This window comes from Anoplolepis gracilipes, chromosome 9 (assembly GCF_047496725.1).
Source record: "Anoplolepis gracilipes chromosome 9, ASM4749672v1, whole genome shotgun sequence".
NCBI classification, from domain to species: domain Eukaryota; kingdom Metazoa; phylum Arthropoda; class Insecta; order Hymenoptera; family Formicidae; genus Anoplolepis; species Anoplolepis gracilipes.
This window is the reverse complement of record NC_132978.1, coordinates 8,435,057-8,456,076: the sequence shown is the minus strand read 5'-3', so window position 1 is coordinate 8,456,076 and position 21,020 is coordinate 8,435,057. Positions and strand designations below refer to the sequence as shown.

Sequence of the window (21,020 nt, the reverse complement as noted above, 5' to 3'; positions counted from 1 at the left end):
CTTTGTACTTTTAAATAACTTGTTTTGAAATAAAAGTAATTTTCTTGCTTTAATATTTACATATATTTTAATAGTATTCATAAACCTTCCCAAGTCCAAAAAATAATTAATCTTGCAACGATCTTCATTAGTTTGAAAAATTATTATCTAAATTCCGCAAGAGTTTACTTATCTTATCGATACAGTATCAGTACAATATCATTTGGCAACGTGCCTCTGTCATAAGTCATTATAAATCGTTGTATATTAATACATTTTCGCTGTCTTCAATAATAGACATTTATTATTATTATTGATGAAATAATTGATCACATATTATTATGTTGTTTTTGATAAGTTGAACAAAAAAAATTAAAGAATAGAGAAAACAGAGAAAGGGGAAAAATCATTGCATTCATATCGTAAATCATAAATTCTTGAATATGCACACTGACGAAAAGAATTTTAATCGATAATAAAATTGTAATAAAAATAAAAAAAAGAAAAGAAAATGTAATAAAAAGTTATATGATAAGAAAGTAATAGTGAAAGTAAATACTAGTATTTAATTACATATATATTATTTTATATACATAAAATTATTAATTAAAAGGTTACAGATCGTATTTAAAAATTATTTAATTGCTGTTGATTTCAATTAATATTAATTATCAAAAAAAGCAAAAGTATTTTTGTAAGTATTTTTTTCAACGAAACCAGTTATCAGGAATAATTTATTTTTTAATTTGCACAATTTTTTAATGTATTTAATCAAATGGGTTTACAAATCATTGAGTTTAAGTAATTATAAACTTTATACTGTAAATGTAAGCTTTGAAATCTAAGAACTAAGAAAAGCTCAGATAAATAGATACGAAGAGATCGTAGATTATTGGTTCAAAAACAGATACGAGAAAGGAACATCAACCAGAAGAATCATAGTATGTATGAATCGTATCGTGAGGTATCATAATTTTGTGGAATAAATCAAATTTTCCTCTTTTTTCTAAAAGCTTAATTTATCAAAAGGTTTTTACTTGTAATTAAATTTGATTATTTGAACAATATAGACATCTCGTTAAATTAAAAAAAATCAGTTCCAAGTTTATTAAAAATATGTAAAAAAAACGTTAGTTCTTTTCGATATACTGCATTAATGTATATAAGCAATCCGCTAATTTGAAAGAAATGCTTATGAAAAAATGTAAAAATATAGCATACAATTTTGTTTAGTTGTTTATGCATGTGGTTTTTGAGAAAAATTATTTTAAATTTTAAATATATATATTAACAGTTGGTTGTGATTATTTACTTCATGATTCGTTAACCTTAGAAGTTGTTTACATAAGATTATTTATTTAGAAATAATGTCAGGTATCGTCCTTTATTTCAATCACCTTTAATAACTTATGACCTCTTTGTGTTGTTTGGATCGTTAGTTTTTGATATTCTTTTAAAATAATGATATCGTTTTTAATTATATTATACATAACATATGTATAAATATATTTTCGATATTAACGGTTTATTGCAACAATTTCTGTTAATTCTTCCAAAGGAAACGTCGTAATAAGCGAAACCTTATTACAAAAGTAAGTTATTATAATGTTAGAATACATATCTTTCTCGAAAAAAAGCAACAAATATATAGAACATAATTAAAATAAAATCAAAATATAATCATAACGAGCACAATTCCGTTATAAATTTAATCATTTCGTCATTTATTTTTAATATATATATATAATTGAAATCATTGATGTAGAATCTTTAATGCATTATAAAACGACCGATTGATCGTGTCGTTGCTATATCCATAATTGTGTATCTCAAAAGTCAAAACATTTTATTATTGTGACTGCGCGTGCATATTATGTAATATACCGGCAATATATATTGTATATATATAAAGATATCTTTTTTCACTTTGATGTATGTTATAGTAAATAAAATATAATTTATATGTTAAAATATAAATAAATAATATATATTTATATATATTCTAATATAAATATAGATAAAATATATAATAAATTTTCAATACTTTTAATAAAATTATTTATAATTATATGTATATATATCTTTAAATAGTCCTCTGTTATATATATTAAAGTGAAAAAGATTACGCGCAATTAATAATATATAATAACAATCACACTAATAAATCCATAATGTTTCATATACTTTTGAGATCCACAATTGTGGATCTAGCACAGACTCGAACCAATCGATCGTTTTACCATGGCACTGAAAATAGATCTAGCCATGTAGTTCCATTGATCCATAAAATGGATCCAGTTAGCGCCACTGTCCCGGAGGAGGGGGTGAAGTGTTGATTCGTTACATTCGTTTTCGTTGCTCGCTTTTCCAATAATAGATATTTATCATTATTGTTAATAACATAATCTCAATCTCGTGTTATTGTTTTTCATACGTTAAACAATAGAAATTGAAAGATGGAGAAAACGAAGAAAGCGGAAAAATCATCGAATGATCCCCATCGAGAATTCTTGGACATGGACACAGACGAAGAAGATTTTGGTCACCAAGGTACTTTTCTTCAAACTCGATTTTTTGGATTTTTTGGCATGTCCATCAAATCAATGGATTAATTAAATGAAAAAAATAATCACATGGATGACTGTGCATATTTACGATGTTTCAGAAAGTTCGGAAACCGAAGAGGAACTTCTTTCTGAACCGGTCAAGCCAGTCTTTGATGAACAGGATTTAAATAATCTAGTGAGTTATTTCCTTAAACTTATTACATGTTTTTATATTTCTTTTTTATTGCTTAAACAAATATAAATTTTAATATATTGTTAAACATAAATTTTACGTTTGGGTAAAAGAATTTGACTTTACATCACACCATGATATCTTTTGCTACTCTTGATTTTTTATTTTTTATATTTGTATTTTATTCTCTTTTATTTTAAAATTTATCTTAAATTTTATTATAAATTAATTAAATTTTTCTCATAAATGCTTATTAGAGTATTTTACTAATATTACATTCAATGCATTATTCCAGGTACAGTATGTAAAAGATCTTACGATACTTTCTTCGATCAAGGATTCTGATTGGAAGGAGGATTGCCATACGGTTATTCGCGAGTACTTCGAAAATCCAGTCTGCCCATTATTGAGTATATATTTTGAGATGGATATGTTGAGAGTACAATTAAGTGTTCCAAAAGATGATCAAACTGAATTTATGTATTTCTTGAGAACACCTTGGCACGTATTTACCGTCGATAACTTTCATGCCACAGTTATTTTCGGTAGCATTAACCGTAACGCGATGATGTGCGTATTAAAAGCAATGGAAAATATGTACGCACCTGCTGCACTCAACGGCGACGAGTGGCCAGAGAGTATCCTTCTATATAACATTTAATCCGATTATTATAATCGCAAAATTTGAAAATAACAATTTTAATTATTTTAATAATTTTAATATAAAATTAAATTAATAAATATTTATCATTATACAATTAAAATTATTAATTTTTCAAATTATGAGAATACAGACTGTATTTCAACATTATTTAATTGCTTGTTTCAATTAACAGTAATTATCAAGCAACAAGAATATTTTTTTAACTGAAGTAGTTATCAGAAATAATCTGTTCTTCAATTTGCACAATTTTCTAATGTGTTTAACCGAACGGGTTTACAAACCATTGGGTTTGACTAAGCTTTATGTGCCTCGAGAAGATCTGCCTGATATCACAGCACCGTCGAGAAACGAGAAGCCGGATTTATCCGAGAAAGATGAGCATTATGTTTCTAATGAAATACGAGAATCGGAAAAGGCACAGATAGATAGATTTGAAGGGATTGTATGATATTGGATTAAACAAATTCGAGAACCATTAACAAACACGTCCAAGAACACACCTAAAGGAATCATCTTTGACGAACTGCAACATTGGACAGCTATATGTTAGTTTCAAATATAGATATTAATCCATTTTACATATACATTTTATATATTAAATTGTATATATAAGTGATTATTGTTTCAAATTTCTATTATTTAAAAAATAAGAGAAAAAACAAAATTATCTGTTTCAAAAAAGAGAAAATTATTTTGTATTGTTTTCTCACTAAATATTTAATTAATTAAAAGTTTACTGATTAAAATCTTTATACTCTGAGATAACATCTAAAACATTTTATTTGCAGATTTTAATTTATGCTGTTTGCATGATCAACTTTCAAGTGAGGAAATTCAATCAATATTATGTCTGTTAGAAAACGTTCATTCGCCGAGCGTGGATTCTTTTCAACTTTTAACAATACAGCTCCACGAAGGATTAGAACAAGCTGCATCCAATGTGGCATATCTGAACGTCTTGTCAAAGGCCTGTAATGATCTGAAATGCCCAAATGAAATCGAAGCGCCTATGACAAAAATATTGCTCTTGATACTGTTTATCTGGACGGAATCTCCGTTTTATAATACATCGTATGGTGACTTTTTAAAATACACATATATTTTATTGATATATTAATTTTTTTAATTATGTAGATTTCCCTTCTTTACAATATTTTCTGATGAAATAATTGAGAGTCTAAATACTTCTAAATATAGTTCTTAAAATATGTTTATTAAATAAGTAATAAATAATCAACTAGAATATTATTTATTAAATGATATATCTTATCGATACTACTATATTTAGAAGTATTTAGACTCTTAATTATTTCATCAGAGAATATTGTAAAGAAGGGAAATATACATAATTAAAAAAATTGATCTATGAAAAAGAATTATGTTTCTTTATAGGCACAACATAGAGATGCTTTGTGAGGCCATAAGCACTCAAATAGTTCAACAATGTAAGAAGCATGTCGATTTACAAGCAATATTAGAAGGTGATGCGGAAAATGGAATAAACATACTTCAGAAATGTATCTCTTGTTGTGAAACATACAGAATCGTATACAATAAAGTATTCAAATCTAATTATTATGTGTTAATGGCCAATTCTACTAAGAGCTTCCACAAATATTTGTGTTAACAAATTTAAAATTACCAAAATCTGAAAACAGAGAGAGGGAGGGGGGGGGGGAGAGAGAGAGAGAGAGAGTGTGTGTGTCTATGTGAATTATATTTTTCTCATTATCAAAACAGTTATATTATCGATTAAATATGAAATATTCCAAAAACTTAATATTATTTCAAAATTAGTTGAAACCAGAAAAGTTGTACTTAAAGAACTTTTGTAAATTTAATGGACGATATAATTTGTGGAGAATTAGTAAAGTCGGTCATAATTCTTATAAAATATGATAATTTATTCATCTTAGAATCATTTATTCATTTTTGAAAAATCGGTTACAGGTCACGAGCATAACTCCACACATTGAATCGAATAAGGATTGGCAAATAAACGAACAATTAGTATTTAAATGCATCGACACGTTTACGCAAAGATGTTACGATGTTATTGAGATATGCAATGCTTTAATCGTGCTTGGAAGGTAGAACATAAAAAAATAAAGTATTCTATATATATATTTTTTATAATATTTTAGACTAAAAATTTCTACAATTTTAACTATGATGTAGAAAATTTTAAAAAGAATATAATATTAAAACTTTATAAATTACTTCTTAATATATCTAACAAAATGTTAGCACAATTACATTCTTTTCAATTTTTCACAAGAAAATATATGAATACTAAAAATGTAAAAAAATATTTTTATATCACAGATCTTTGATGTTTTTTATTTTATATTTATTTTCAATAAAGAATATAGTTAGAGAAAATATAAATAATTTAATTATAATTATAAATAATTAGATATAATCATAAAAATAAATGTCAATATATATAAATAATTTTTGTAGACGTAATAAAGCAGGAATGATTGGTGGTGCAAAGGGTACTGAACACGAGGATTATTGTCGCCGAATAGAGAATTTATTTTACGAGAATCTCGAGGAAATCAAACTAGTTCGTGATAACATTCTAGATGTTACGAATTCCACATGGCTAAAAGACATGCAAAAGTTTAGGGATTCTGTGACAGAGTTGGAGAATATGGTTGTAAGTCTGATTGATCGAATATTTGAAGAAGTCCTAACCATCGAAGAAGGTATCGAGGCTATTTATGCTTTGCAACGCTTTAAATACAGAGCATCCTTGCGAGATACATTATCAACAAAATGGGTACAGGTGAGAATAAAATTTCTTATACAAGAAAAAATAAAGATAAGTTGCAAAACTTTTTTCTGTTCTACAATAAAATGCAAATAAATATATAATAATATAATAAATATTTAATGTAGACAATAATAAAAATAATAAAATTATATATGTGTGTGTGTATATATATATATATATATATATATATATATATATATATATGTGTGTATATAATGCAATTATAACATATTTAATTAATTATGCAATGATTAACGCAGATATGTGTGCATTTTTTAGGTGTGGAAGATATTTGGTAAAGAAATTGAAAGTTGCAGCAATAACATGACTCTACGTGATGTATATCATCCATTGCTTCAACATCACTCGGAAAATGCAACTATACTGTGCATTAGTAAATATTTAGAACGATTATTCTATATGATGATCGATGCGTCTGACTGGATAGGCGAATGTGCAGCGCAAACGTAAACATCAATCTATAATCTGACAGTTTTTCTATATATTCTAAGAAAACATTTTCTTTGTTCCAAAATTTTCATTCATCTAATTTCCATTCTTATTTTAATGACACATGGAATGAAAATGTTAGTGCGCATTCTGCTTTCCATTCGTTTTTTTAACAATTTTAAAATGTAGTAAATTAAATATAATAATTTAAGAAAACAGTATAAAATGACGAATTATTGAGATTAATATAAGTATAAAATGAGTTTTAATTATAAAGAAATCTGAGAGTAATACCGAAATTCGGCTGTATATATTTAATTTAAAATTATGAAAATATTTGCAATTTTTATCGTTTAATTGTATGATATGCAACATATATTGAAAAGTAGAATTACTAGAACATTCATATTCATTTAATTATAAATTATATAATAATATTAACTTTTATTAAGAGATATAATATATTTTTCAGATATATATTGGAGCAATATAAAAAAGTGAAATGTGCCATCGATAATAAAATACAGCATCAATGATCATCCTTCTTTTATGAGAAAATAAAAAGGGTGAGCAAGAATCAATGGCTATGTGAATATCCATGAAATTATTCCTAGTAATTTAAACAAAAAAATGATTATAGTTTAATTAACTAAAATATATATTATCTAAAAAAAGTTTATATTGAAAATGTATCAAAAATATTATAAAATAATAATTATAAGATATGAAAAACTTTTCACTATGCATTCTAAAGATTGTATTGTCATAAAAGTTAGATTAAGATAAAATTATATGTAATTTATATGTATATAATATATGCATTTATTAAATCCCTATCAGCACACATGTTCAAAAGATGTTTATAGGAGATCCATAGAATGTTAAAACATATTTTAATATCCTGTGAATCTCTTATGGACATCTTTTGAACATGGTGCTGATAGGGATTATACACATATATATTGATTTTATACTTTTCTAAAAACATGTAACATATAGACTATGACACAATTCTGTTTATAGAATATATTACAATTAAAATTGAGACTATATAAAAAATACATTTCGTCTAAATTAGATTAAATTTAATTTGATAGTCTCGTTATATAGTATATATATTTTTTTTCATATACATATCTTTATCGAAAAAAAATTCTGAGTGTAGAAAGTGCAAGTAAAACGAACAGACGCTTGTGCGTGCAGGTCAGTGCACAGTAAACCTTTGACATAACAGGTTATACATGTAGTCAAAGCAGTAAACATAAATTTTGATATTGTCAAAATGAATTTAGAATTATTAGGTAAATATAATTAAAATGATTAAATTAGATGTGGTTTTTTTTACAAAATACCAGGGGTAAATAATATATAAAGTTCAAACGATTGTTTTAGATCTACATTTACAAATATTTAAAAAATGATAAAATTTTATTTGCAATGTATTTTTTATTTTTTTCTCATTATATATTTTGTTTGTAACTTTTAGCAAAAATAAAAATATAGTAAAGCTGTAAATTCTATTAATTATTATTCTAGTATATGTTTTAGTATAGGTTATAATAAGATTCTATTTGTTTTCATAGAATCATTTGGACAAAACTATCCAGAGGTATGTGTGTATCGCTTTAATTTTACTTTTATTAATGAAATAATGAGTAATATTAACATCGTATTTTTAATAATTACTTTTTTAGGAATTTGATGGTACATTAGATTGTATATCTCTTGCTGTAACATGTACGTTTAATAAGAGAGGGACATTACTTGCCGTTGGATGTAATGATGGAAGAATTGTAATTTGGGATTTTTTGACTCGTGGTATAGCTAAGATTATTAGTGCCCATGTACATCCTGTTTGTTCATTGAGGTGAGTCGTATATACAGTTTATAAAAATAAGAATAAAGCAATTTTGATATATAAAGTGATTAAGAGACAATTATTTGTGAGAGTATATGAAAAATTAGTAATAATAAAAAATTGATTGAGTTTCAAAAGAAATATAAAAAAAATTATATATTTTAAGTAAATTAAATGTTGAAATATACTAAATTTATTATATTTTTTTAGTTGGTCTAGAAATGGTCATAAGTTATTAAGTGCTTCTACAGATAATAATGTATGTATATGGGATGTTCTATCAGGGGAATGTGATCAAAAATACAGATTTCCTTCTCCAATATTGAAAGTGCAGTTTCATCCAAGAAATCTGAACAAATTTTTAGTATGCCCAATGCGCCATGCCGCTGTTATGGTTGATGTTGAAGGAACCCATAGAGTTATACCGCTTGATGAAGATGTATGTATTGTTTAATGAAAAATATCCTAATAATTCTTTACACATACTTGAAAACGAAAATAACGTTGGTAGAAATAATGTTACTTTAATTTTAGAGTGATTTAAACATAGTAGCATCATTTGATAGACGCGGAGATTATGTATACACAGGAAATGCTCGTGGTAGAGTCTTAGTTTTAGATGCTGAGACATTGACCGTAAAAGCTTCTTACAAAATAACACAGGGTACAGCTAGTAATACAGCAGTGAAAAGTATAGAATTTGCACGACGAGGTTCCTGTTTTCTAGTTAATACATCAGATAGAGTAATACGTGTATATGACAGCACCGAAATATTAGCATGTGGCAAAGATGGTGAACCTGAGCCGATTCAAAAATTGCAAGATCTTGTAAATAAAACAATGTGGAAAAAATGTTGCTTTTCGGGTGATGGAGAATATGTGTGTGCTGGATCGGCGAGACAACATGCGTTGTATGTGTGGGAGAAAAGTATTGGAAATTTGGTGAAAATTTTACATGGGACTAAGGGCGAGCTTTTACTCGATGTTGTGGTAAGAAAATTGAGTTTACACTTATCATAATTTTTTTCTTAAATCTTTAACTAAAATACGATACAACAAATGTTTATAATACAATGTGCTATTCTTTTTCTATGATAGTGGCATCCAGTGAGACCAATAATTGCATCCATATCATCAGGTGTAGTTTCTATTTGGGCACAAAATCAGGTGGAGAATTGGTCTGCGTTTGCACCAGATTTCAAGGAACTGGATGAAAATGTTGAATATGAGGAAAGAGAAAGCGAATTTGATTTGAGCGACGAAGATAAGTCTGTGGTACAGGGTGAGGAGGCTCAGGATGAAGAAATAGAGGTTGATGTCGCATCAATTGATAGAGTTGCTGCATTTTGTAGCTCTGATGAGGAAACTGAAGATATTGGTTCTCTTCAGTTTCTACCTATATCTCCAGATGTGGAAGATTCTGAAGATAATCAAGTGACACCACACGAAGTGCCAATAAAGAAACATCGTTCTCACGACATAGATTTACAGGGAGCACCAATTGATGGTAAGGTGTTAACATAGGATATTTATGTTTAGAAACAATCATGATTCATAATTTGATACTGATATAATTTATAGAAACTCATCCTTTGCTAAACAAAGGGAAGGATAAGCCAACCACGAAGAAGGGAAGACCAAGATTAGAACACAAGAAAGGAAAATAATTTAGTATATAAGATATTGATAATTAAAAATTGAATATTTATAGTAAAAAGTATATAGACTGTTTTGATGAATTATAAGATTGTACGACAAATGTAAAGTTGATTACAAATGAATGAATGAATGTGTGCAAATATAATTTGTATAATTTTACAATAATTTTACACATACTTTTTCTCTCTTTTCATTAAATTATATGTTGTAGAGTTATAAAATAAAAGTAGTTTTCACGTAACAATAATTTCGTAATTTCTACATTGATTTTTTTTATCACCTAAAGTCAAGCATATTACTTTTTAAAATAATAAAACTACAAGTAACGATATAAATAATTTTGTCTTAACTTTGAATCTATTTAAAAAAAATGTATTATTTTATTATTTTTTTCTTAACTTTCTTCAATTTAATATATTCAAATTCGCGAATACGGGAGTAAGATATTTGTTTGGCCAATTTACAAGATGGCACTATGAGAAAAAAAATGTAAGGATAAATTTCCTCTATTCTAAGATTATCAGGATCGAATATTGTCTCTATTATTAAGATCTTTTGCGATTTCCCTTATTAAAACTTTCCTATTCTATTATATATATATATATATATATATATATATATATATATATATATATATATATATATATATATATATATATATATATATATATGCGCAAATAAAGATGTCCTAGTTCTGTCTCATTCTCTTTCTTACTCGCAACATGATTTTCATGTAATCACGTGGCGAATGCGGGAGAACAGCTTATAGAGAATTCAATTTTGAAGGAAAACAGCTGGTTAAGAATAGAGAAAAATTTAGAATATAGAATTTTAGAATAGAGGAAGTCGACTGTATGTACGTTTTTATCATATCTTCTATTCTACCTGATCTGATTCTCTTCGATTAGCACATGCAGGTAGATAATTAGACGAGTTCGACCAGACACTAACCAACCGGTGCAAGATCGGTCATTGAACGGTTAACATTTGTCGCCGTGTTTTCCCGTCACATACTACATGCGCGCGTTTCACAAATGTCATTTACAGGTGCGCGAAGTGCGAAGAGGACAGTGCAGTTCGTTTCGGCAAACTCGAAGGACTAGGACAGTTGATTGACATTGAACAGAGGCACGTGAAGTCACGCGAACGGCAAAATTCTTACAGATCATGATTCAATCGAGCCTCGTGTTTATACTTGTCATCGTCATCGCTTCGCATGTTACTACTGGTGAAGATTGTAAGGGATGCGTGCCTTTGGATTCCTATTCGTTCAACAAGGTATGGAAAAAAAAGCGTGACAAGTATGATCGATAATTTTCGATGCTGAGTAATATAAAAATCGTGCCTCGCTAGACCCTTAATATAAAAACAACATATAATAAAATATACTAAATTAGTACCTAAAATATATTTCGTTTTTATATACGAGATTTTTATATATATACGTGCTGTAAATAAAATAAAAAATGTTGTTTATCAACTTGACTTTAGGTGATAAAAAAAATCAATGTAGAAATTACGAAATTATCGTTACGTGAAAACTACTTTTATTTTATAACTCTACAACATATAATTTAATGAAAAGAGAGAAAAAGTATCTGTATTTTCTTTGCAATTTTTAAAAAATAATGAAGAAATATTCAATCGATTTTTACTGCGCTTAGCTTTAAAGTTACTATAGTTACCATCAGCCACGTTGGCAAGTTGTATACTTTGATTCATATGCATTATTTATTCATAATAAAATCGATTCTATTCGAATCGATTAAATTATATTTCTTTAAAAGAATAGAATTTATCCTATAATTATAAATATTCAAATTATAATGAATATATCACAGATATACAATTATAATCAAAGAAGCCAAAATTTTTCTGACAAGTTTAAGATCAGATATTTTATTTCATATATGTATATATATATATATATATATATATGTATATATATATATATATATATATGTATATATATATATATATATATGTATATATATATATATATGAAATAAAATATATATATATATATGAAATAAAATATCCAATCTTAAACTTATATATATATATATATATATATATATATATATATATATATATATGTGTGTGATATATATAGAGAGATCTATATATAGAGTTCAATGAGATTATAAAACAATAAAAACAAAACATCTAATTATAATTTATAATTTTGTTAAAAAATCGACTAGGTATATGTCTTATTTAAATAATCGCTTGAAATATTTATAATAGTGATGTTTTCATAGCATAGACGGTAATAACTCTATTGACTATTTAATTGATTAAAATTGATGATGAATAATTAATTTTTTTTAAACAGAACAAATTTAAATAAAAGCGCTTTCCGTAGAACGTAATATGTTTATAATAATCTATCGTGAATAATAATATCGTGACTGCATTTGCAACTATTAAAATAAGAATAGGCCATTATAGGCGATAATACTATCGCTACGCTTTTACGTGTACACTTTCAAACGTACCGTAAATGTATTGGGTATACCAGGATAGTTTATTATTTAAAAAAAAGAAAAATATATATAATAAAATAATCAATTAATATTCGCATTCAAAAAGTACACTTCATGCATTTTTCCGATTCTCTACGCGAGTATGAAACAGTTAAAAGGGTTTCAATTATTAGCGTATTTGTTCGTAACTTTCTTAATACAGGATTTTTCAATTAAGGATATTTTTTTTAAACCGTTCATAGAAAACTTTTTTTTTTATTATTGCAGGTGATCCCTAGATTCAAGGCTGTACTCGTTAAATTTGACGTCGCATTTCCATATGGTGGTAAACACGAGCAATATGCGACGGTAGCAGCTGATACCAAGGATTCGCAAGATCTCCTGATAGCCACGGTAGGCGTCAAGGACTTTGGTAACAAGGACAATTCCGATCTGGCGCAACGCTATAATATCAAGAAGGAAGACTTTCCGGTAGTTTTACTATTCGTCCAAGGTAAATCGGAACCGATCAGATTTATTCCTGAGAAAGATTCCGATTTCACCGGTGAATACTTGAAGCGATTCGTCAGATCCAAGTCGAGAGTATACCTAGGTCTGCCAGGATGTGTGGAACGGTTAGATAAATTAGCCGAGGAATTCAAAGCCGCGAACGAACAAGAAAGACAGGTAATTTAGTGCTAATAAAATGAGAAAATATAATCTGAAATATTTATATAAATTGAAATATTAGATGAACAAGGTACCATTTTTCGAAAAATAAAAAATTTAGAAATATTTTTTTTATGTTACGAACAGGGAGCAATTACATTGCATTAAAAAAGATTTTTTTATTCTTTGTATTTTTTAATTTTTTTTATGTCACTGTATTTATAAATTTAATATAGAACAATCACTGCTTTTAATTAAACAAATGAAGCAATAAAATCGGAAATAAAACATTAAATTAATAAAGAAGCTAAATTCTTTTATATGTTTTATTTAATTTTGCTAAAATGTCAGCTTCATAAATATATAATGCTTGAACAAAAAATACTTACACATTTATTTGTAATATTATTAAATTTTCTCTTTAAAAAGAATGTTCTATTCTTTTTCTTAGGAAATATTAAAGAAGGCAAGAATCTTCGAAGAGACTTTGCCAGAAGAGCAACGGGAGGCTGCTAAGATTTACGTAAAGACTATGGAAAAGATCTTGGAACGGGGAGATATATTTGTACAAACGGAAGAGACACGAGTACAGGGACTTCTTTACAGAGGAAAATTATCTAATCAAAAGAAACGTTCGATGGAAGAGAGACGAAACATTCTACAGTCTTTCTCAGCTAGGGATGAACTGTAGAAAACTATAATAAAATTCAATAATAATTGTCCAAATGTTATTTAATAATTGAGTTTTAATTCAAATATCGATTATTTGTTTTGTAATGAATTATTTTGTTTCGTCAAATTTTATATAAATGTTAAAATGAGTACATTTGGACACTTCAAAATATTACTATTGTTTCATATATTTACTATTGTTTCAAATATTAGTATTGTTTCATTCCTTATTGAATTTCTCTCTGTGATGAAGCATTTCTTGATCGACTGCATACTTTTTGCAGTACAATATTTGAGTTTTGCAATAAGACTATTTGCTATTCATATGATCGTTTGTTTGTTGTACTTTGTTCCTTTATAAACATGTGACACAAATACAAAACAAACTAGGCGATAAATATTAAAATAGATTTTTTACATCCAGAAATATACCTGTCTATCCGTCAGTAAGTCAACATTTAAATAAAGATTATTGCTTAACTTCTTTGTTACATGTAAAGAAATAGCAAATGTTTAAAATTTATTGGAAATATTTTCCAAGAAGGAAATGTTATTGTCAAAAATTGTAGATTAAAATATTATATTGTAATTGTAAAGTATGTAACAAGTTGATTTTATATTATTATATGATATACTTGTAACTTCTTTCAATATAGTTTGATTTTATATTCTTAAGACAGACATGGTATCATCAACTATCAAAAAATGTGATATAATGCATAGATCATCTTCTTGAATTAAAAAATAAATAAAATTCAGGAGATTTTCTGTTCATACAATTGTTGTATTTATTCATTTCTTCTTCCTCAACAGACACACACGTTCTCTCACATACATTCTTTCCAGTACAAATGCAATTTTGTATCAATTTACTCTCAGTTTAAAAAAATCACAGATATAATGTATGTAACATTCGTATAAATAGTTTTATTCGCGTAACTTGGAAATTTATTCAGTTTTTCTATAACGTATATATTATTGCTAAAAAATGTACCTACATATTTATCAATACTCAAATAATGAAACTTTAATGGCATGTGGTATGCACATCTGTGTGCATAAAATCGGAATGTGACATTTGATAATAAACTCTGTGTTATTCGTGTCTCCGGATATATGTGTATATATATATATATATATCTATATATATATATATATATATATATACACATATATATATATATATATATATATATACATATATATATTATTAATTACTTTTTCTCACCTTCGTCTTTCACTTTTAACTTTGTTATTTTACTGATTATTTTCTCCTCATTTGTCGTTAGTACATCTTTCTTTTCTGCCGACATCGACGGTACTTTCTCGACTTCTCTCTGGTCAGAAATCGCGGCAGATTCTCCAGTCTGTGTGGGTAACTTTGTTTGGTCTTCGTTATCAGTACTTTCGTCATAACTTACATCGCTGCTGGATTCACTATCGCTTTCAACATGCTTTTGTTCTGGATTGTTTTTGCCAGCATAAATCTCACATTCAGATCCTACAATCTTCTTAGCTTTTTCAAATGCTTCTTTCCACATTGACGCATCTAGCAAGTTAATAAAATCATGCGAGAAAATTCTATAATGTTCTTTTTCTCATATTTATCATATTGTGTACTTTTCATAAAAACAAGATTTTTAATGTTATTATCTATTTAAAACTTACTTTCGACATTTGCAAAACGTATTGCGAGCAATTCTGGCTTGAGTTGTTCGTCTGCAAAATCAGCAAGTACACTCCAGACCCATGCCCTATCACTGCCACAATTTGGTTTTAGTTCCATCCATGGAGTCACAAAATGGTTAGCACAGATCTTAAGAGTTTTGTCTCTGCGCATAACTACTCTAACTGTGTTTTTTGTTTTGTGCCTTAGCAATTTGACTTCTCCTGTACCACGTTCCTTCCATTCTGCTGGAATATTCGATGTATCATAACGGTATAATTTTGCTCGCCTGAAAATAACAAAAAAAATATATATATTCTGTAAATCTATTATGTAAAATAAATATTCTTACAGTTTTAACATCTCTATCTCATCTTCCTCATTGTTAGACACTTCTATTAAAGGTAAAGAAACTATAGGTTCAAAATGCACATCAGTTTCAGTGTTTTCTTCATCATTGTCCTGGGACTCACAGTTAGCACCTTTCACATCAATATGATCGCCGTTTAGCTTAAAAAAAACACAAAAAACAAAAAAAACTTTTAAAAAATTCTAACTTCAACGAAATAAGTCAATTACAAAATATAAGATTTAGAATTTAAAACCAGATAAACATATATCTAAATATGCATGAAAATTGAAATCAAAATAAAACAAATCATGCTATTGAAAAGAAGATTTCGCCTTTTCATGCATTTCATACTCCATCTCGGAAAAATGACGCAAACACATAACCTATCTCTCGCGACGTAATCTTGATCGGTAATAAATCAATTAAGATCAACATATTAATTTAATTAAAAAAAAAGAAAAAAAACATGAAAGAGAAAAGAAAATTGCATCAAAAATATATGTACCACGTTTTCCGGCATCTTTTATCGGCGTCGGCTAGAAACGCACAGAAACCAACAATCGTCGCAATTTACCGAGTGGTAATGTTTTGTGATGTATAAAAAAAATCGTTGATCCCAAATCTCCGTGGAATCTTTTCACGCCTGCGTAATACGTATCCTATTCTATTCGGAATCACTGTCCCCGGGTGCACTCACAATCTCGTTACAATTGGCAGCGCCGAACGGTAAGTATGGCAACGCATATACGCGTCAAAAAAAAAAAAAAAAAAGAAATAAAAAAAAAAAAAAGAGACAGAACTACTAGACGCGCATGCTCGAGTAATCGAAAGGCGAGCGCGAGCGAGCTCTCGTCTCGGTCTCGGGTCTCTCGGCGTGGCTGCGAAAGGGGAAAGGCGGTGAGAAACGGAGGAAGGGAAGGGAGAGAGAGGTGAAAGGGAGTGGAGTGCGCGGTTATCCGGGCGGCCATTGCGAGGTACCTTGTACGTTGGAGCCGCGAGAGCGCGATTCCGAGTGTCGTGCGACACGCAAGCGAAGAAATCCAAGCGGATCGACCGTCATCCTCGTGATAAGGTGCTCCGTGTGAAGCCCGGGACGCGCCCCAGACTCCGGCCCGATGGCTGAGACCGACAAGTTGAACATCGACAACATCATAGCTCGGCTCTTGGAAGGTAAAACTGGTCGATGCGTTCTACTACAGCAAGGAAGAAAGAAAAAGGGGGGGATGGCGACGCAACGCGGCGACGAACGTCGTTCGGCTGCTCGTACGGTTGTTCCGTCATCCTCGCGCCTTCTCCTAGCGATCTTTTTCCCCGTTACGCTCGCTCGACGATGCCACGACGACGCCCGCGATTCGATCTTTCCTCTCTCTCTCAAGGGCACGGTAAAACACCGCCCCGAATCACAATCTTGTTATCCCCTGCTTGTTACGCAATGTCCTCGAGACTGATGATGGCATCTAGGTAGATTCTGGTCCGCGTCCCCGCGTTTAGTTTGTTTACATAAAAAACGCGGTTGACAACCGCATATACATCTCGCTTTCGCCGTGATTCTGGGCGAGGTCCGTCTCTCCGTGACGCGATGAAATCCTGTTGCTGCGTATCGGGTCTCTACTTTGCTTTCACGTTGATCAACGAGGATTGTTCAGTTTATTTATGAGCGCATTATCAGCTATATCTGGCGTCCAAAATGTTTCGTTCTCTGGAAAATAAGGGAACAGACATGAAAAGGAGTATAATGAATTGATGAAGCTAGTGTGTTCACTGACAAAATTCTCATTTATATAATGCCTCATGAGTCATTGACTTATGTTCTGTTGTATGGAGGGAATTTCTTTCTAGTTTTTTGTGGAACATAAATTGATTTATAATTATTTCATATTTCACAAAATACACGAAATGTTTATTTGTTGTTTATATATTCTTTTAAAGTTTTAATGGAATACTAAACATGATAGTGAATTGATTGATTATTATAATGAGTGCATTCAATGCTCATTTAGCTGTTACTCATGATGCGTAGCTTTTACATTTTAAATAGAGATAATAGTGCATACCAATTGCAGACAACTGCTCACTGAGCGATTACTGTACTAAATACACCCAATGATTCATATATCTAAATATTTAATTATTTATTTTCTACTTTTTATTTCTTTATTAGAAGAGTTTAATAATCATGTATTGAAAGATATAGAAAATATAAGAATAATACAGTTTATAATATTCTAATATGATTATCGAAATTATTGTCCTCAAAGCGTGATCTTTTCTTGTTTTTTTTAGTGCGAGGAGCAAGACCAGGCAAAAATGTTCAGTTGACAGAGGTAGAGATTAGAGGATTATGTCTCAAGTCACGTGAAATTTTTCTATCGCAACCCATTCTTTTAGAGCTCGAAGCACCATTGAAGATATGTGGTAAGCAAATAAATGTTACGAGTCAAAGAAAAATAATTATTTTAATTCAAGCGAAAGAAAGATGTTTAATAATACTAACATTACTTAATGACATAATAAAACTTTTTTGCTCTTCTTTCTTTTTCAAGGTGATATTCATGGGCAATACTATGACTTGTTGCGACTATTTGAGTACGGTGGTTTTCCCCCCGAGAGCAACTATCTTTTTTTAGGAGATTATGTCGACAGAGGGAAACAATCTTTAGAAACTATCTGTCTCCTTCTTGCCTATAAGATCAAGTACCCAGAAAATTTTTTTTTGTTGAGAGGAAATCACGAATGTGCATCCATCAATAGGATATATGGATTCTATGATGAGTGTAATTATCTGTTATGAATATAGAATACCTTCATGATCTTTTTTACATGTTTGTTCACTCTTGTCTACTTCTACAAATATAATTATATTTTAGGTAAACGTCGTTACAACATTAAACTGTGGAAAACATTTACCGATTGCTTCAATTGCCTGCCAGTTGCCGCAATAGTAGATGAAAAGATATTTTGTTGTCATGGAGGCCTGAGTCCGGATCTGCAGAGCATGGAACAGATCAGACGTATTATGAGACCAACAGATGTACCTGATCAAGGATTGCTCTGTGATTTATTATGGTCCGATCCTGATAAAGATACTATGGGCTGGGGCGAAAACGATCGTGGTGTATCGTTCACATTTGGCGCAGAAGTCGTTGCCAAATTTTTACACAAACATGACTTTGATCTTATATGCCGTGCTCATCAGGTAAAAATATTTTAAATATACTCTTGATATACTCTTTTTATAACTTTGTAAGATTTTAATACATTCAAAATCTAAAATATTGTTTAGGTGGTGGAAGATGGTTATGAATTCTTTGCTAAGCGGCAATTGGTGACATTATTCTCAGCTCCGAATTATTGCGGCGAATTTGACAATGCAGGTGCCATGATGTCGGTGGATGAAACTCTCATGTGCAGTTTTCAGATTTTAAAACCAGCCGATAAGAGAAAATTCACTTACGGTGGTTTGAACGCGGGACGGCCGGTGACGCCACCACGAGGCGCGAATAACAAAAATAAGAAGAAGTGAAATCCTTAGACTTGTCTTTTCGAATGGGATGCTTAGGATTTACAACTGCTATTCCCCGACCCACCATCTATTAAGACGTTACGTCCTTGTAAGAAAGAGTGAAAGAGAGTGAAAGAGAGAGCGAGAGAGAGAGTGAGAACGAGCGAGAGAGAGAAGAGTTATAATAATAATTATTATTATAATTATATTATTATTATTATTATTTTCGATTGACTACGAAGCCTGCAGAAATAGTAATGTTAAATCGGAATACATCTATCGGAAAATCCGGAGGGGTATTGCTTTTCACAGAGTTTGTCGAAAGTAGTAAGTGATAGAGTATGTTTGTAGCTAAATGTGTTACTGTATAAAACAAAATAGTAGAAAACCTGATCTATTGATGATAAGATTAAAAAAGATTGCGTGGTTGCCAACAACATTCTTAACAATTGCAAGTTAAAAAATAAGCAAAACGGCAGCAGAAAGCAAAACTTTCAGCATAATTCGTCTTTCGCATTCTCGTAATACCTTGTTTCATTTTTCATCTACATTTATTCATTAGTGTTGTCAGCACCTAATTTGCCAAGAAGATAAGACCTCTTTCGATTATTTCGCGCTGTGACGAAAATCGATATAATTATATTGCAATGTCACACACATGCAACACACAGACACACACACACATACACATGCTGCTTTCACTTCATTATGTAAGTATGCTGTTAATGAAGATATCGATATACAAGTAATAACTAGAGCGATTGCCTAGACTTAATTCTCAATTTTTAAAATATAATAGGTATTTATATAGCTCGATACTTCTGTAAGTTGCACAAATTTGTAAACGACTTCTATTACATCATACGTACTTTTATAAATATACATTTATATATGAATTGTGAAATACAGAAAGAGATAGATAGACAGAAAGAGAGAAACAAGTTTCGTTCTAAAAACAAGTGTCGAAGCATTTAATGAACCTTTAATGTGTACATTATTGTCTCATGACGAACGAAAACAAGTACTTGTATTGTGATTATTATGACAGTAAGGCTTCTCTGGATTAATTAATATCAACGACACTATATAGTATCTGTAAACGCGGTGGATTAATCGTATGATTAATAAATTAACACACGCACATTGATATCACTCTGATAGGCGTCTAATTATGAAATAATGCGAAAAGAAAACATGTCTTTATGGTCGAGGGTTCTCCATCTTTTCGATCGAGACAGTCCTGAATCGAATCATTACCATTATTAGCATTATGCATCTGCCTCGCTTTCTACATTCATTTTATTTAGTTTCTCCACATGCATCCCTATTTTCAACTTTTTCATTAGCCAATGTACAGAGCACAGATTCATTCTTGATATTATAGTAAAAAAAAAAAAAAAAAGCATCTACGAAAAAAAAACCACGACGTGAGGATCTTATGGGATCTTGAGACCGATCATGTTTAATCTCCTCTCTTCATACTTGTACACACATTAATTTCTTTTTATAAATAAAATTCACATAAAATCATCCGTCATCTCTTCAATCGATACATATATATATCCA

General features: G+C 29.5%; 5 protein-coding genes across 7 annotated transcripts; 4 read left to right on the top strand and 1 right to left on the bottom strand.

The window, feature by feature from the left end:
- The first annotated feature begins 2,299 nt into the window (after nucleotides 1–2,299).
- Nucleotides 2,300–7,176, top strand: LOC140669669 (uncharacterized). Its single transcript, XM_072899699.1, has 11 exons — nucleotides 2,300–2,529; nucleotides 2,645–2,721; nucleotides 3,014–3,356; nucleotides 3,595–3,824; nucleotides 3,876–3,927; nucleotides 4,171–4,453; nucleotides 4,775–4,940; nucleotides 5,333–5,472; nucleotides 5,846–6,173; nucleotides 6,441–6,628; nucleotides 7,084–7,176. The coding sequence occupies exons 1-11, from the start codon at nucleotides 2,436–2,438 to the stop codon at nucleotides 7,145–7,147; spliced, it is 1,965 nt and encodes a 654-aa protein (XP_072755800.1). The 5' UTR covers nucleotides 2,300–2,435; the 3' UTR covers nucleotides 7,148–7,176.
- Nucleotides 7,177–7,795: 619 nt separating this feature from the next.
- On the top strand, nucleotides 7,796–10,268 carry Rbbp5 (retinoblastoma binding protein 5). Its single transcript, XM_072899162.1, has 7 exons — nucleotides 7,796–7,912; nucleotides 8,195–8,220; nucleotides 8,306–8,478; nucleotides 8,680–8,908; nucleotides 9,004–9,459; nucleotides 9,568–9,976; nucleotides 10,051–10,268. Exons 1-7 carry the CDS (start codon nucleotides 7,894–7,896, stop codon nucleotides 10,134–10,136), a joined length of 1,398 nt encoding a protein of 465 aa, XP_072755263.1. The 5' UTR covers nucleotides 7,796–7,893; the 3' UTR covers nucleotides 10,137–10,268.
- A 636-nt stretch (nucleotides 10,269–10,904) lies between these two features.
- Wbl (endoplasmic reticulum protein 29-like protein wbl) lies at nucleotides 10,905–14,447 on the top strand. Of its 3 annotated transcripts, none has more exons than XM_072898882.1 (4): nucleotides 10,905–11,045; nucleotides 11,176–11,406; nucleotides 12,882–13,280; nucleotides 13,714–14,447. In XM_072898882.1, the coding sequence occupies exons 2-4, from the start codon at nucleotides 11,296–11,298 to the stop codon at nucleotides 13,951–13,953; spliced, it is 750 nt and encodes a 249-aa protein (XP_072754983.1). In that variant the 5' UTR covers nucleotides 10,905–11,045; nucleotides 11,176–11,295; the 3' UTR covers nucleotides 13,954–14,447. The 3 variants fall into 3 exon arrangements, with proteins under 3 accessions (XP_072754983.1, XP_072754982.1, XP_072754984.1); XM_072898881.1 differs by having other exon boundaries at nucleotides 10,975–11,107; XM_072898883.1 differs by lacking the exons at nucleotides 10,905–11,045; nucleotides 11,176–11,406 and adding an exon at nucleotides 12,666–12,794.
- Nucleotides 14,162–16,694, bottom strand: LOC140669235 (ran-specific GTPase-activating protein). Its single transcript, XM_072898880.1, has 4 exons — nucleotides 16,458–16,694; nucleotides 15,953–16,110; nucleotides 15,603–15,889; nucleotides 14,162–15,483 (listed from the first exon to the last, which is right to left on the bottom strand). Exons 1-4 carry the CDS (start codon nucleotides 16,470–16,472, stop codon nucleotides 15,149–15,151), a joined length of 795 nt encoding a protein of 264 aa, XP_072754981.1. The 5' UTR covers nucleotides 16,473–16,694; the 3' UTR covers nucleotides 14,162–15,148.
- A 188-nt stretch (nucleotides 16,695–16,882) lies between these two features.
- On the top strand, nucleotides 16,883–20,984 carry LOC140669234 (serine/threonine-protein phosphatase PP1-gamma catalytic subunit B). The gene is made up of 5 exons (XM_072898879.1): nucleotides 16,883–17,122; nucleotides 18,236–18,367; nucleotides 18,496–18,726; nucleotides 18,820–19,148; nucleotides 19,236–20,984. Exons 1-5 carry the CDS (start codon nucleotides 17,068–17,070, stop codon nucleotides 19,473–19,475), a joined length of 987 nt encoding a protein of 328 aa, XP_072754980.1. The 5' UTR covers nucleotides 16,883–17,067; the 3' UTR covers nucleotides 19,476–20,984.
- Nucleotides 20,985–21,020: the final 36 nt, after the last annotated feature.